Source organism: Halteromyces radiatus, assembly GCF_025201355.1.
Source record: "Halteromyces radiatus strain CBS 162.75 chromosome Unknown BX664scaffold_4, whole genome shotgun sequence".
In the NCBI taxonomy this organism is placed as follows: Eukaryota; Fungi; Mucoromycota; class Mucoromycetes; order Mucorales; family Cunninghamellaceae; genus Halteromyces; species Halteromyces radiatus.
In genome coordinates, this window is record NW_026251690.1 from 1147887 (window position 1) to 1163714 (window position 15828).

Sequence of the window (15828 nt, forward strand, 5' to 3'; positions counted from 1 at the left end):
AAGTACATTTTCCAAGACTTCCTTGCGTTCCTTGTCACTCTATTTTTTTTTTTTTTTAAATAATAAATTTGAGTTCCATTGTTCTCCTATCACTTTTGTATTTACTTACTTCAATGCGTTCCAAAGCCCGAGTGATCATATTATCTCGTCGAATCAATTGTTGTTCAGCATGACCTAGTTCAGATAATGCTTGCGCATATAATTCATCCAGTTGTTGGGCACGATTACGTTCCATTTCCAAATGTCGATCACGTTCTTCCAATTCTTGATGTAATTCTTGATTCAACTTGGTCAATAATCGTGTAGCTTTATCCAATCTCTTCCCATTACCCTATATAGTCAAACAGAATTAATATCATCAATGTATTTATCTTATATATATATATATATATACCTCGGATGGATTTTGGTATTGATCAAGTAAACTGGTCAAGAGTTCATTTCGTTTTCGTACAGCATCTAATTTTTGTTGTAATAAATGTTGTGATTTCATATAATCATTCAAAGCTTGGTTGGCGGCATGTCGATCTCGTTTCAAGCGATCATCAGCTTCTTGAAGATGTTCTTGTAATGATTGAATTTGTGTTTCGAGTTCCTCCTATTTAACAATATTAAAAAAAAATTAAGCAATCCTTTTTCTTTCCTACAGTAATTACATATTTTTCTTTCTTTTTTTCTTTTTATCTTTTTTTTTTTTTTTTTTTTTTTTTTTACCTGCTTTGCTAACAATGTATCTTGATGATTGACAGATTGATCTCTTTCTTGTTGATCATCATTTTGATAATCTTCTTCCCGTTGATGTTCTAATTCTTTCAATTTGGTGGTGAGCTGTTGTACTTCAGCTTCCAATTCCTTAATTTCTTCCTGATAGATGAGTTTTTCACGATCAGTGGCATCTGTTTGAGCTTCAAGATGACCTTCCAAGGCAGCGATACGCACATCTCGTTCCCGAATGGATTGTTCGACTTGATTAAATTTGACTTCCAGTAACTGTAGATCATCTTCATAACGTTGTTTGGCTTCATCTTGGACACGTGTATGGGTATTGATCAATTCAGCTTCACGTTGACGATAATGTTCTTGTTTCTGTTCCAAGGCTTTGGTCATAAGTGTTGAGAACTTGGTTTCTAATCCATTCACAAGTTCATCTTGCTGAAGATAGGCGTGCATCAGTTGTTGTTTTTCTTCATCCAAACGGCGTGCAGATTCTTGTTGTTGTTGTTCCAATGCTTGCTTATTTTCCTCTAATTGCTTCTCCAGATCCTCGGCATGCGCAACCAGTTTTACCATTTCTTCTTCCAACGTTTCTAGGTCATGTTCGCGTTGCTCTAGCTCACTTTGCAATCGATGAGCTTTTTGTTGATCAGCATAGCGTTGTTCTTCCATATCTGCATAGTCCAACTGTAATGCCCTGTGATTCTGTTCTAAATCATTGTATTGTTGTTGTAAAAGTTTCTTGGCCTTTTTATTACTGCTGTTGTTTCTGTCATCCGCATGTTGTTGTTCGTCCATTTGTAGTATCAGTTCGTCATACTCAAGGCTCTTATCGTGTAATTGTTGTTTTAATTCTTCTATGCGGTTGGCAAGGTCATCTCGATCTGCACGTAGTCGATCTGTTTCGTTGGATTTTTGTCGTAATTTTGTTAACAGATCACGGTTGCGTTCCCTTGTATGTGTTAAACTTTGTTCTAATTCAAGCCACCGTCGATTGTTGTTTCCTCGTCTCCTTTCTTCTTCCAATGATGCTGCTGATGATGATGTAGATGATGCTGATGATGATGCTAATGTAGTGCGTTGAAGGGTATCTCGTAATTGTTGAATTGTATTGTTTTGATCTTGAATAGTTTGTTTAGCCTGCATCCAACTCTTTTTATATCGTTCCAACATTTCCTTATCTTTGTTGGAGGAAGATGAAGAAGATGGTGTTGCTGATGATGATGAAGAAGGTGAGAGTGATGATTGTTGTAAATGACGATTTTGATTTTGTTGTTGTATGCCAGGTAAAGAGGAAGAAGAAGAAGTAGAAGATGATTGTGACCTGATGACATTGTTGCTGTTATTGTTGGAACCATTCAAACCAGTCGTTGAAGCTGAAGAAGTATTACCAAGTTTTTGAGAGCATATCAATCGTAATCTTGCATTTTCCATTCGTTGTTCGGAGACTAATTTTTGCAGTTGATCATTCTCTAATCGATAAGCGTCCGCTGAAGTTAAAGCATTTTCATATTCCAATTGTTCTTCTTCAGACATTCCGTGAGGTTGAGGACAAGGTTGTTGTTGTAACATGGCCATGGCTTGATTTAATTCCAATATCATATTTTTGTATTTCTTCAATTCTTGACCCAAGGTTTGTATGTTCACTTTCAAATCAATATTCTCCCGAATGGCAAGATCATTTTGATCAGGTGAGAGTTCATCCAGTCGTTTTTCCAGATAATAAATCTTCATTTTTAGCCCAAAATTCTCCTTTTTCAATGTGTCAATTGTCTATAAAAGAGAAACAAAAAAAAAAAATGAAATTAGCTTCTGTTTTATGTTGATACAATTTTATACCTTTTCTTGATCTTTCAGTGTTAATGTAGTGGACCGTCGATTCAACTGTGCCGCTGACTGACCCGTGGTATGAGCAGGCCTTGCTGTTGGAGTAGCCATAAGGGAGGTATCTATATTCAAGTTATTGTTATTGCTAAGTCTTCTTGTGTGTTTTGGTGATAGAGGAGTGGTAATAGCTGGCTTTGAGGTTGTTGTTATCGTAGTAGTGGCAGGTAATGGTGGTGATACGTCTCCTTCGTTTTCTAAGGATGATACCATTTCAAACGGGATATTATCCAAACCAGGGGAGGCATTTCTTGAAAAGTTTTGTTGTTGTTGATCCGAAGTAGAAAATGGTTCCATAGGTAAAGGTGACTTTGTCATCCAAAGTTCATTAGTGAAAGAAGTTTCCAATAGTTGACTACTGTCGTTGTTGGAGTTAATAGATTGATTATCGTCATTATCATATTCTTTATCTTCTTCTTGTTGTTGTTGTTGTTGATGGTGTGAAAAAGTAGGAGAAGATGACCTAGTATGAAAATCATCCAGGAGAGATATTTGAGTAAAGGAGGTTTCAGATAACACGGAGTCATCCACTGGGGTAACATCGTCGTCTGTGTCCTTTCTTTGTTCGTAATGGGCCATAAACTATAGTATACAAATAGTAAGTGTATATGATGTAAATAAGTATTCAAGTTGAATACAACAACAAAGGTATCAAACTATAATAATAAAAGTGATATCAAATGTACAGAGAAAGAATGATATAACTAAATAAAAAAGAGAACGTGTAGAAAAATGAGAATGAGGAGAAAAAGGAGGGGGAAAGCAAAAAAAATAAAAATAAAAATGCTTGGCTCCGCTTTTTTTTTTTTTTTTTTGTGGAATACACACAGTTTATTCACTTTAAATTGAGACAAAAAGTAAAGAAAAAAATATAGACAAATAAAAAATAAATAAATTTGAAAAGTGAGGGGAAAATCAAATTGAGAATACCAAGGGGATAACATATTTAGAAAGTAAAATAAATATATATATATCAGTTAGTACTCACAACACGTAACTAAGACCGTTTTAACTACGGCCAGGACAGTAAAGGGAAAGAGGAAAAAGAAAGACTGCTACTGCTGAGAGGATGATCGAAGAATTGGTATTGGTTGACAGGGACTTGTTAAACTAATACCATTTTGTATGATGGTAGCTTAGGCCCAATGCACATCAACACGGACCATAGTGGCAATACGAGGAGGACAGAAAAAAAAAAAAAAAAGAAGCAGACAGACAGACATGATCGATAAAAAAAAAAACCTCTTGTCATGAATAAAAAGTATAGACATACCAGGCAACCATACAGATTGGCTCAATAGGTACCTTTGGATTAAACCTAATATGATAATGATGATTTTATAAATGTGGTTCAAATAAGGCAACAGGTTGAGATGTATGATTATTCTTAATGATGATCAATAAATAATATAATATAATAACTTGAATATAAATATAAGTTAGATGATTGTTTGATAATAAAATAATAAATATAAAACTTTAGATGATTGATTTCTTAAGAGTGGCCAAGATGATTATACAATCGTTTATTGATTTTGATATGATAAAGAATTGACATCCTCCCAAAGGAGGTAGAGAATGGGCTTATTTATAGAAAAAAAAAAAAAGATATAGTACCACCGTGTACAAAGCAATTTTTAATTGTTGTAGGCGTCACTTGTTGCCATGCCTTCAACGAAAATTCCACCGCTGTTTTGATATTTGTTCTGTAAATGTTTGATTTTTTTCCAGTATCCTGCAGATATCTAACCACTGCGTGTCGAAGATGATATTGGCTAATGGCAATTCCGATATTAGTTTCTTTTCTTTTTTAAAAAAAAAATAGAGATATGGCTTACCGGTAATGAGCCTTGAAAGACTTGATGATACCAGCATCTAACGCCTGATAGTGACTGGTCGTGTTGGGTGGAAGAAACAAGATGTTCAGATTGGTGAGTTTATTTTTCGCTTCCAAAAGCTCCAGCTTATGACAAGGGGCGTTGTCCATTATCATTATACATTTCTTTCCTGAGTGGTGGTAGTTGATTGCATTTATAAATTTGGTCGCGATAAATAACGAGACAAAACGTAAGAATTTTTTATTAATAAAACTTAGTTAAAGAGAAAAAGGAACAAATCATTAAAAAAAAGACTTTTTATAGATAAACTATCACGATCTCCACCATCGGATTATCAATATTCTAAACTTGAATTACCACAGTCGTCACCAAAAAAAAAAAAAATCTTTTCCGTCATCCAGTAGTTCAATCTATTGCTTTCTATCCGAACATAGTTATCAACCAAGTACTGTTGAAAGAGACGTCCATAATGGTGGAAGTAGGAATTTTTGCGAATCATCATCAATGATGATTTCAAGATATCATCGACTGGACCGGAGAGAGAAAGAGATAAAGGGACATTTTTAAAATGCGTAAATGAGAGTCATAGTTTTATTTACTAAAAGACCTTTTTAGATTGTATATTATTTTGTGAGTTTTGAAATAAAAAAAAGTTCTGATATTATATAAATGCAACCTGCAGAGAAGTTTAATGAAGATCTTACCTAGACGTAGTATAGATTAAGACAGAGGATATAAACGAGATAAAAGTTACAGAGAGAAGATTGTTTATTCAAAGAATGAAGGTAGGGAATAGACAAGATAACAGATAAACATAAACTAAACTAGGGGAAGAGAGGGGATATTTATATAAAAATAAAGGAAGCTAAAGAAGGTAAGAGGTGGGAGAAGGACAAGAGGGGCCAAGAGAAAGAATGGCTAGGTAAAGAAAAGAAGATAAAAGTATATAAAAATATAATATATAACGATAAAATAAGATAGGGTAATAAAATAAACTAACACCAACCAGACTAAAGGAGTTCATGACATTACCGTACATGACCCACAACCATGCAGTAGGACATAAATAAAAGAAAAAGACAAGAGGTTAATACAGCTGAATTTGATACCATTAATTTTCGTATTTTTTTATTATTATTATTATTACCTGACTCCATACTGAAGACTTAAAAAGAGGTTCTGCACAGTAGCGTCGTATGGACATCAAATGTCCAAAGACTTCCACTCCAACAAGGTCATACACAAAGGTACAAAAGCTCGTCGAAATTTCTCCGGGACGGGCAGGTGTTTACTGTACATTACCTACAACCAAGCAATAGGACAATAAGGACAATAATAAACATAAAAAAAACCAGAGATTAATACATTTCGATTTGATAATTTAAAGTTCTTCATAGCTTGCTATTACCTAAGTCCATCAAAGGATCATAGCGGGAAGGCTGTGGGTCAAGTACAGTAGCGTCATATGGACATCAAATGTCCAAAGACTTCCACTCCAACAAGGTCATACACAAAGGTACAAAAGCTCGTCGAAATTTCTCCGGGACGGGCAGGTGTTTACCATACATGACCCACAACCAAACACAGGATATAAATAAAAGAAGAAAAAGTTTAAAGATTAATACAGTTTGATTTGATACCATTGATTTTCGCATTTTTTTTCTTTATTATTCATACCTGAATCCATAGTAAAGACTTCAAAGGAGGCTCTGTACAGTAGCGTCATATGGACATCAAACGTCCAAAGACTTCCACTCCAACAAGGTCATACACAAAGGTACAAAGGCTCGTCGAAATTTCTCCGGGACGGGCAGGTGTTTACTGTACATTACCTACAACCAAGCAATAGGACAATAAGGACAATAATAAACATAAAAAAAACCAGAGATTAATACATTTCGATTTGATAATTTAAAGTTCTTCATAGCTTGCTATTACCTAAGTCCATCAAAGGATCATAGCGGGAAGGCTGTGGGTCAAGTACAGTAGCGTCATATGGACATCAAATGTCCAAAGACTTCCACTCCAACAAGGTCATACACAAAGGTACAAAAGCTCGTCGAAATTTCTCCGGGACGGGCAGGTGTTTACCATACATGACCCACAACCAAACACAGGATATAAATAAAAGAAGAAAAAGTTTAAAGATTAATACAGTTTGATTTGATACCATTGATTTTCGCATTTTTTTTCTTTATTATTCATACCTGAATCCATAGTAAAGACTTCAAAGGAGGCTCTGTACAGTAGCGTCATATGGACATCAAACGTCCAAAGACTTCCACTCCAACAAGGTCATACACAAAGGTACAAAGGCTCGTCGAAATTTCTCCGGGACGGGCAGGTGTTTACTGTACATTACCAATAAAAAAAGAATGAAAGAAAAATAATGAAGAAATGATTTTTTTTTTGTATAAAACAGTAACGGATTCCATCGGTTTCCCCTCCCCCACCTGATATCCCCCCACCTTCTCCCGGATTTCCTTTGTCCAATCAAAAAAGTCCGCTGCTTTCTTTTTTTTTTTTTTGGGACCTGTGTACAGTTTATTTCTTTCTTCCTATTTTCCCCACAACACTGCATACACTACTTATTGTATTACAAAGCAGCAGTAAATATATTACTTCATCATTTACAACTTTGTTCCATGGAGCTGGTTCTCGGAAAACACAATGGAGTAGTGATCAAAGGGAAGAATCCAAGGCGACCAAGGATTAGAAAAGAAGAAGAACGTATGTTATTAGAATCAACCATGCGACTTAACAAATTAGCTGAAGAAGTAGAAGCGGCTCATAACAATTCTTTATATCGACCTTATCGACATGTATTGGATATGATTAAAAGTGACAATTGGACAGTAGAAGAACGGACACCTGGTGAATATACTATTATCTTAAACAATCCGCATCATCTCTTTCACTTTATATATACTCTTGGACGTTTAGTTTTACATCCATATCATGGTGGTATTTATACCATGCCTTCAGCCAATCTTCATGACGACGACGATGACGATAATACAAAGTCTTTACGAAAATATGCCGTTTTACCTTATATCAATTTTCATGGTGAACTATATGCAAAAGCTATTTGGAAACCTCGAACACAATGGTCACTCTTTCATACAGCCTTACCTGCTTTATTAGATGATTGTATCCATTATATACTATGTTGTATGAATCACTACTATCCAAGTAAGCTTATTCTTTTTATGGAAATGATGTCAACTTTTTTTTTTTTTTTTTATTCATCGCTACTATTTTTTTTTTTTTTTATATTTTTAACAATGATTCTAGTTCGTCCTAAAAGGGTGATGATCAAATGGTATAGTAGTCTTCCTGAACCATCCAAAGATCCATTGGTACTTGCTTTAGGATTATTTTGGGCAAGACATGTGTTTATTCATCATTTTCCTTCAAGTTTATTGACGGTCAAGGATAACAAGATAGTGGAGGTGGTACAGTGCAAATTGGCAGAAATGGTCCGAGAAGCTCTTTCTGATTGTTTTGACATTCCACATATTCATCATGTGTAAGATTATAAAAATTGTTTTCATGTTTTATGATATTGATATATTGTATTATTATTGTTTTGATAGGTATGCACTTAGTTTATGCAATATGACGAATCAAATAAGTAATGAACAAAAGGCAATTTGGCATACGATGGCAGTACGAATGGCAATTGATTTACGAATTCGACCAAGTGAACATCCTACTACGGACGAAGAAGAACTTCATCAACGTGTATGGTGGTACTTGTTTCATGTAGATCACTTTTTGTTGGAATCAGGCATCATCCCAAACTCTATTTTATCACCACGCTCTGATGATCATGATGCACTCTTGGCCCTGTTACGTCCAACACCATGTACACTAGATGAACCGGATGAAGCTAGAGGTGCGTTGGTTTGGAATAATATCTTAAAACTATGGTTGATTCGACGAAAATTGGTCAAGGAAATTGAACGTATTGATCCACAACAAGAAGAAGACAAACTTATTTTGCTTTTGAAAAAGGTTCGATCGACAATGGATACTTGGAGAAAGGAATTACCATCTGAACTTCAACTTGATTCCTCTTTTACTGGTTTGGAAGGTCCAAATATAGCAACGGAAGCTTGTTATGTTCTCAGTATGGAACGATGTACGAATATGAGTCTTTTGATGCGTTATTTTTTCCCTATAACAACAACAACAATACGATTGAAGGATTGGCAACGTGAAGCGATAATGACGGTGGTAGAATGTTCGATTGAATTTGTTCGTATTCGTGGTACTTTGGTTCAATTTGCTCCTTGTCAAACCTGGCCTGGTGATTTGAAACGTACGGTGGAAATGTTGATATCATGTATTCAATATCCAGATCCTGAAATTGTTGTTCGATCTCAATTATGTTTGATGCGTGCTTTAAGGGTTTTACGTTGTTATGAAGAACTTCAATGGCGTGATGATACATGTTTAGAAATGGTCAAACAGATTGAACAAGCTTTAGAAACGACAGCTGGTGGTGCTATTGCTCTTGATTCTTCTCTTGTTTTATCTTCACCAACATTATCATCTAACAACAAGAATAATAAAAAAAGGAAACAACGATCTGGTATGGAAGGTATCATGTTATTTGATCGAAAATTACAACCAAGAAATCAATATTATCAACCTCCTCCTCCTATGGATCCTCAAGATCAAATCTCTCGTATGCTTGTCTTTGAAGATATGTCCAAATTTTATCAAGATTAGATTTCACTTTTTGTTATTTATCTTCTTTTCTCCCTCCTCCCCCCTCCTCTTTTCTATTGTATATATTGTCTTTTTCTTTTTTTTCCCTCTCTCTCTTTCTCTCTAATTTTTTTCATTTTTTTTTTTTTTGTAATTTTCTTATAATATATTTCCCAATAAATCAATTTCATATTTTTCTATTGTTCAAGATTTGATCCTGTTTCCCAATTCAAATGCCGCTCAGCTCTTTTTTTTTTTTTTGTTGGTGAGGCTTCCTCCAAGTTCTTCCTTTTTTTTTTTTTTTTTTTGTCTCCCTTTCTATTGTTTGGTCTGTCTTGACTTTTGTATTTCTCATTTTATTAGAAAAAAAAAAGTAATAAAACAAGTAATAGATATTATAATTATCAATCAACTTGATATATCCATTTTTTTTCTTCTTCTTCTTTATGATGCTACGTGAAAAAGAAGGTAACAACCGTACATAGAACAAAAGTCTGTAAGAAGTTTCTTTTTAATAAGTTTATCTTTATCTTTTAATCTTATATATATATATATATATATATATATTAGCTATTCAACGGTCTCGTATGAACCATCCTACCGAGTCTGATATAGATCGTTATCCTTATCGTCCTTCTACTCGAAGTGATCGATATCATCGTGAATCACATCGTCAATATGACATTCATTCCAAGTAAAGTTTTTAAGATATTAAGTTTTTTTATTGATTTGTTTATTAATATTCTTATATATATATATATATATATATTGATAGTCGAAAGAAATCAAGATATTCACCTCCTTCTCGGTATGATTCTGATAGTAGACGACATGATCATTATTACATGCCTTACGACCAACAACATACCCGAAGACGATCTTCAAAATCACCCAGTTCTTATTCACGTCAACATTATCAACAACGTAGATATGATATTCGACAAGACCAACGACAAAGAAGACCTTCTCGTCATGTATCACATTATTCATTATCACCCTCTCGTTCCACCAGAAGTCGGACGATCAGTCAACAAAGATATGACTATGATGATGAAAGTGAAGAGGAAAGTGAACGTGAAGAAAGTGAAAAGGAATATTGTGCTGGTGGTTATCATCCTGTTCAAGTAGGTGATCTCTATTGCAATGGTCGTTATATCGTCATTCGAAAACTTGGATGGGGTCATTTTTCTACCGTTTGGTTGATTCGAGATCAAACCATGAAAACAGAAGATACGAACAAGCCTCGAGCTCAACATTATGCTATGAAAGTGGTCAAATCTGCAAAACATTATACGGAAACTGCCAAGGATGAAATCTTATTATTGGAAAAAGTCACCCATACTGATCCTACGTGTTTGGGTGCACGCTATGTGACAGCTATTGTGGATCATTTTATGGTGGATGGCCCAAATGGACAACATGTATGTATGACTTTTGAAGTTCTTGGTGAAAATCTTCTATCTCTGATCAAACGTTATCGTCATCGAAATGGAGTGCCGACTCGACTTGTCAAACAGATCGCCAAACAAATGCTCCTTGGTCTGGATTATTTGCATAGGAAATGTGGTATCATTCATACTGATCTTAAACCTGAAAATGTTTTGATGTATTTGGAAAACGCTGAAGAACTTTTATCTACTGAATCGACATCATCAACTTCACCACCACCTTTGAACAACACTCCATTGGATAATCATGATGTGAAAAAATCCTCTAGTCGTGATAAAAGTCCTGGAAATAACATCCATCAAGGAAAAACAGTAGTATCACAACCTTTATCTGAAAAGGATAGAAGTGGCGATTTGGAATGGAGGCATTCACAATTAGACTCATCTACAACATCATCAACAGGAAATAGTATGCGCAAAGAATCTCTTGAAATTAAAATTGCGGATCTTGGTAATGCTTGTTGGGTGGATCGACATTTTACAGAAGATATTCAAACAAGACAATACAGGTCTCCTGAAGTGATTCTAGGTGCTAAATGGGATGCAGGTGCTGATATCTGGAGTTTGGCTTGCATGGTAAGCAAATATGATATATGTAAGGGAATAACTCATTTTTGATATTATTATTATTATTATTTAGATTTTTGAATTATTGACGGGTTGTTACTTGTTTGATCCACAAAAGGAACGTCATCGATTTAGTCGAGATGATGGTAAGTAAATAAAAAAAAAAAAGAAATAATCTTTACAATGATATTAATATATATATATATATATATATTGATAGATCATCTTGCTCAAATGATTGAATTATTGGGACCAATGCCAAAACATTTTAGTTTATCCGGTAAACATTCCAAAGAATTCTTCAATAGTCAAGGTGAATTACGACATATTACCCGATTCAAGTATTGGAGTCTAGAGGATGTTCTTCATGATAAGTATGGATACCATCGACAACAAGCAAGAGATATCGCCAGCTTTTTATTACCCATGTTAAAATATGAAAACCGCGCAAAAGCCATGGATTTACTCAATCATCCTTGGATTCAACATACTCATCCCATTCTACCTACTTATTTATCATGATTTTTTTTTTTTTTGTATTCAAAACAAATAAAATAGTTTATTATTTTATTTTATGTCTTTATCTTTTTGAACCTTTTGTCAACTTGCTGCTTTTAAAAGAAAAAAAAAGGAAATATTCTCCCTTCACGTTCGCTTAAGTTTATTGTTTCAAAATATGTCATATATATAAAAAGGAAGGCAAAAAAGTTTTTTTATTCTACGCAAATAAAGGTCTATCAAAAGTGGTCAAACAGGGTGGTTTGCTTGCTATCGTTCTTTAAATAACATCTTACTGATTCTTTTTTTTTTTTTTTTTAATATAAATTTAAAATCATCACCATCGACCAATGTGTACAACTTTTCGGTCTCCTCCATCAATTCAGCCGCATGCATAAACTTACGGACGTATTCCTTCTTTCGTGCTTGCTCTTCGGGGAAGTCATAATCCGTACCGTTTTCTTTTTCCATTTCTGCAAACAGGTTGCTGGCATTGTCGTTGAGAATGATAGCATCCGTTATTTCATCCATATCGCTTACGTGTAGTGTTAATATTTTTTTTTTGTTCTTAACGGATGATGTTGAAATGTAAGATGGATGGATGATACAAATAAAATATTTATATCAATGATTATATATTTGTAGTGAGCACCAGATCTTTTATAAAAAAAGAACAAAATATATCTTGATAAAAGAAATAAAATAATCCAAATATGGAAATAGATTTCTTGATTATTTGACCAAACTTGAGGATGATCAAAAAGAATAAACTTGAATATAAAATAACTTGATGATTGCTTGATTGTAATAAAATAATAATAGATTAAGACCTAAGTTGATTGATTACTTAAGAGTGGCCAATATAAGTATGGTTTTAAAAAAACCTTCTATTGATAATAAAAAATATAATAATAATTTGACAAAATAAAAAAGAATTCAATTTTAAGAAGGGGTTATTTATAAAAAAATACAGTATTGTAAAAAAAAAAGAAAGAACAGAAGGGGAGAAACATCAGAAGTGTTAGGGATTTATTTGTTAATCAGTGGATGATTGGTTAATGTGATTGTCGGATTATATTATTAATAAAATAATATTGATGATGATTTATCGTAGTGAGCACCAGATCTTCTATAAAAAAGAACAAAAATAATTTAAAAGGAAAATGAAGATTGATCCAAAATAGGAAATGATTTGTGGAGATTGATGGATGATTAAATTAAGTAAAATAAAAATGATAAAAGTAAAAAGGAATGGATGATGTGTAAGAGGGGTAATAGGGTTGATGTAGGATGATCGTTGAGCAATTGGTTAGTAATAAGATAGTTTATAGCAAGATAAACTAGTCGGTTGGGTAATCGATGTAAGGAGAAAAAATAATATAAGTAGAGTATGATGAAAAAAGAAATGAATCTTGATTGTAAAACTTTTAGATGATGATTATCCAAAAGAGTGGCCAGATGTTTGTATAATTTATATACAAATTGATTTTAGTATTTATTTTTAATAATATTCTTATTGACGAGAAAAAAAGAAAAAGGATTGTTAAGGAAAGGTAACTATTTATATAAAAAAAAGTGTCATCGTAAGATGATCCTTCAAAAAAAAAAAGAGTGAGAAATTGAACAAGAGGGTGAGAAATTGGACAAGAGATTTTTTTCATTTTTTTTTTTTTTTTTTTTTTAGAAGAGATCCAGATTTAATTATCGAGGATGATCAAATCAGGATCTACAGAAGGGGAGAAACGACAAAAGCACACGACAAAACGAGACATCATGTCAAAACTGGCTTCAGGATCGATCTGAACACAAGTCAGAACAGAGGGAAGGTTTAATCGTTGTTATCTCCGAAAAGATCATCGATGGTGGTTGTGGCGGTGGTTACAGTAGTCTTCGTTCAAAAGGAGGAATCATATCGTTATCATCAACAAACGCACCGTCACCGTGGATCTGGCCGATCACGTAATTGATGTTGGTGTCGTTTTGCTCCTGATCAGCAATCACCCCCTTCAAAGTGATGGTTGAACAATCCAGTCATTTTAAAAACAGTTCGTCGATGGTTTCATTTCCTTCCAAATATTTTTTGGCGATCATCATTGTTTTTACCGTTTTCGTCCTTGCGGTCTTCGTTGTCAAGGGGGAATGCGATCATCTATATCACATAAAGCGAGAGTGTCATCGATAGTCATGTCATTATCCCAAACCATCCGTTCTTCTTCGTATTCAACGTGATCATCTCCAACATCATCATTGTCTTCTGTGATTGCAAGTTCCTGATTATCATCTGACCGTATGCATAAAACAATTAAGGATAGTTTTAGGCGATATTTTTTTTCCAAGCCATCAACGAAAACTGGATTGCAGTCTTTATATCGATTTTGTATAGAGTACCGTTATCAATCCCTGAATCATCAGCCTTTTTAAGAGCACTTTCCATATGGTAGTGTCTTGAGAGTTAATGTGTATTGACGAGTAATTAAAAAAAAAAAAAAGAAAGGTAGGATTACCCAATTTAGAAATGCAATTTCAATCTAATATTTTACTTTACCGGTAATATGCCTTGAAAGAACGGATGATCCCCCAGCTAATGGTTGGTAGTGACTTGTCGTATTCGGCGGTAAAAGCATGATTTTGATGTTCTACATTTCAGGCCGTTTTTCGATCTCTTTGAGCTTGTGACAAGCTGCGTTCTCCATCAATAGCAGGCACCTTTTATTGCCATGCTTAGTCTTGATTGCTCGTCCAATGGATCGCATCATATAATTGAAGACTGATTCGGTCACCCAAGCAGCTTTGTTGGCGTAGTAAAAAGGATATTTAACCCTGTCGCCTAAATAATAATAATAAGAAAAGATAAGAGAACTCCAACGTCTTTTTTTTAACATCTTACTGTATGCGTTATCTCAGTACCTACTGTTGTAAAAAATAGATTTGGTCATCCAAGCAGTGGCATTGTTCTCATAGAACTCAATACCATGATGGATGGCTAGAGAAAAATACCGATTAATAAAATGTAGTGTTAGGCATTACCGTATGATAAATACACACAAAAAAAAAAACGTAAGAAAAAAATTGATATTACCTTCACGACCTTGGAAGCATCGAGGTTTTTTGTGCTTGCCAATAAAAAATGGTTGCATAACTTGTTTTCCATCGGTCCTTGCCAGAAAATCCATAGTGATGCTCTTTTTTTTTTTTTTTTTTTAACCAGGTACACGCTTGCCAGAGATGGTGAACGTTGGTGCCATGCTATAATAGAGGCCGGTTTCATCGAAGTAGTAGCTCCTCTCTAAGGGGTAATCTTTCACTTTCATCTTGAGCTCTTGGACTCGTGACTCCGGAGCAGTATGTGCCTGCTTCATCAACAATGATTCTGGTTTGCAAATTATGGCGCTCCTTAAAATTGGCCATCCAACCGGAAGAGAGAGAATTCGATACAATCATCAATATTGAACACTTCGCAAATTTTTTGGGCCAGTGTAACAATGGCGTTGATAACTGAAACCAGCTTTTCTTCAACTAAGGGAAGTTTGCCAACCGTTTGTTTTTCAGCAGATGTTTAGGGACAATTTAATAAGAAATCTCTTTTCTTTAGAAACTTGGAAATCGTCACTTGCGACACTTTGATACCATAATTTTCCTCTGCATATTCAACAAGTTTTGATTGCTTATATCCATCATCAGATAGTCTGATAAGTTAAATACGTTGTTCGTTGGTGAATTTACCCATTATTTGTACAAAAAAAAAAAAAAAAGAAAAAATAGAAAAAATAAAAAAAAGACAAGGATCATCAATGTTTGAATCGTTGAGAGGTTTTAACTTTATTAGAACATCAAAATTTTACTAGTAAAGTCACTTCGGAGTACAAACATTTTTAAAGTTATATGTATTCGTTTTAAGTTATATTTTTTTTAACATATCAAAGTTGATAACTTTAACGAACATCTACTACTACTATTGAATTGAATTTATTAGTAAAAATGGATCTTGTGATGATTTTGTTTTTGGATGAGATAAATGATGTTCAATCAATTTTCTGTGCGATGGATACCATATTCAGTGACAAAACAGTTGATATCCATTTTCGGAAAAAATAAGATCAAGTTGATGAATTAACCGAGGAAGACAATAAAAGCAAACATAAACAAGAAAATCAATCTCTTTA

The 15828-nt window shown here is 34.0% G+C and overlaps 4 protein-coding genes across 4 annotated transcripts; 2 read left to right on the top strand and 2 right to left on the bottom strand.

Annotated features, from left to right (window-relative positions):
- Positions 1 to 379: 379 nt before the first annotated feature.
- On the bottom strand, positions 380 to 2518 carry BX664DRAFT_127490 (uncharacterized protein). The gene has a single exon (XM_051539791.1). It carries the CDS (start codon positions 2446 to 2448, stop codon positions 535 to 537), a length of 1914 nt encoding a protein of 637 aa, XP_051399948.1. The 5' UTR covers positions 2449 to 2518; the 3' UTR covers positions 380 to 534.
- Positions 2519 to 6954: 4436 nt separating this feature from the next.
- On the top strand, positions 6955 to 9276 carry BX664DRAFT_332187 (uncharacterized protein). Its single transcript, XM_051545277.1, has 3 exons — positions 6955 to 7628; positions 7731 to 7965; positions 8033 to 9276. The coding sequence occupies exons 1-3, from the start codon at positions 7082 to 7084 to the stop codon at positions 9171 to 9173; spliced, it is 1923 nt and encodes a 640-aa protein (XP_051399949.1). The 5' UTR covers positions 6955 to 7081; the 3' UTR covers positions 9174 to 9276.
- A 1138-nt stretch (positions 9277 to 10414) lies between these two features.
- BX664DRAFT_365335 (kinase-like domain-containing protein) lies at positions 10415 to 11689 on the top strand (the record flags this gene model as incomplete). The annotated part of the gene is made up of 3 exons (XM_051548462.1): positions 10415 to 11176; positions 11241 to 11313; positions 11388 to 11689. The coding sequence occupies 3 exons, from the start codon at positions 10415 to 10417 to the stop codon at positions 11687 to 11689; spliced, it is 1137 nt and encodes a 378-aa protein (XP_051399950.1).
- Positions 11690 to 13084: 1395 nt separating this feature from the next.
- Positions 13085 to 13347, bottom strand: BX664DRAFT_332190 (uncharacterized protein). The gene has a single exon (XM_051545278.1). The coding sequence runs from the start codon at positions 13324 to 13326 to the stop codon at positions 13093 to 13095; it is 234 nt and encodes a 77-aa protein (XP_051399951.1). The 5' UTR covers positions 13327 to 13347; the 3' UTR covers positions 13085 to 13092.
- Positions 13348 to 15828: the final 2481 nt, after the last annotated feature.

Coding starts and splice junctions, on each gene's coding strand:
- BX664DRAFT_127490 (XM_051539791.1), bottom strand. CDS start 2,448: ATGAAGATTTATTATCTGGAAAAACGACTGGATGAACTCTCACCTGAT.
- BX664DRAFT_332187 (XM_051545277.1), top strand. CDS start 7,082: ATGGAGCTGGTTCTCGGAAAACACAATGGAGTAGTGATCAAAGGGAAG. Junction 7,629..7,730: donor TATGAATCACTACTATCCAA/GTAAGCTTATTC, acceptor CAATGATTCTAG/TTCGTCCTAAAAGGGTGATG. Junction 7,966..8,032: donor ATTCCACATATTCATCATGT/GTAAGATTATAA, acceptor TTGTTTTGATAG/GTATGCACTTAGTTTATGCA.
- BX664DRAFT_332190 (XM_051545278.1), bottom strand. CDS start 13,326: ATGAAAAAAATCTCTTGTCCAATTTCTCACCCTCTTGTTCAATTTCTC.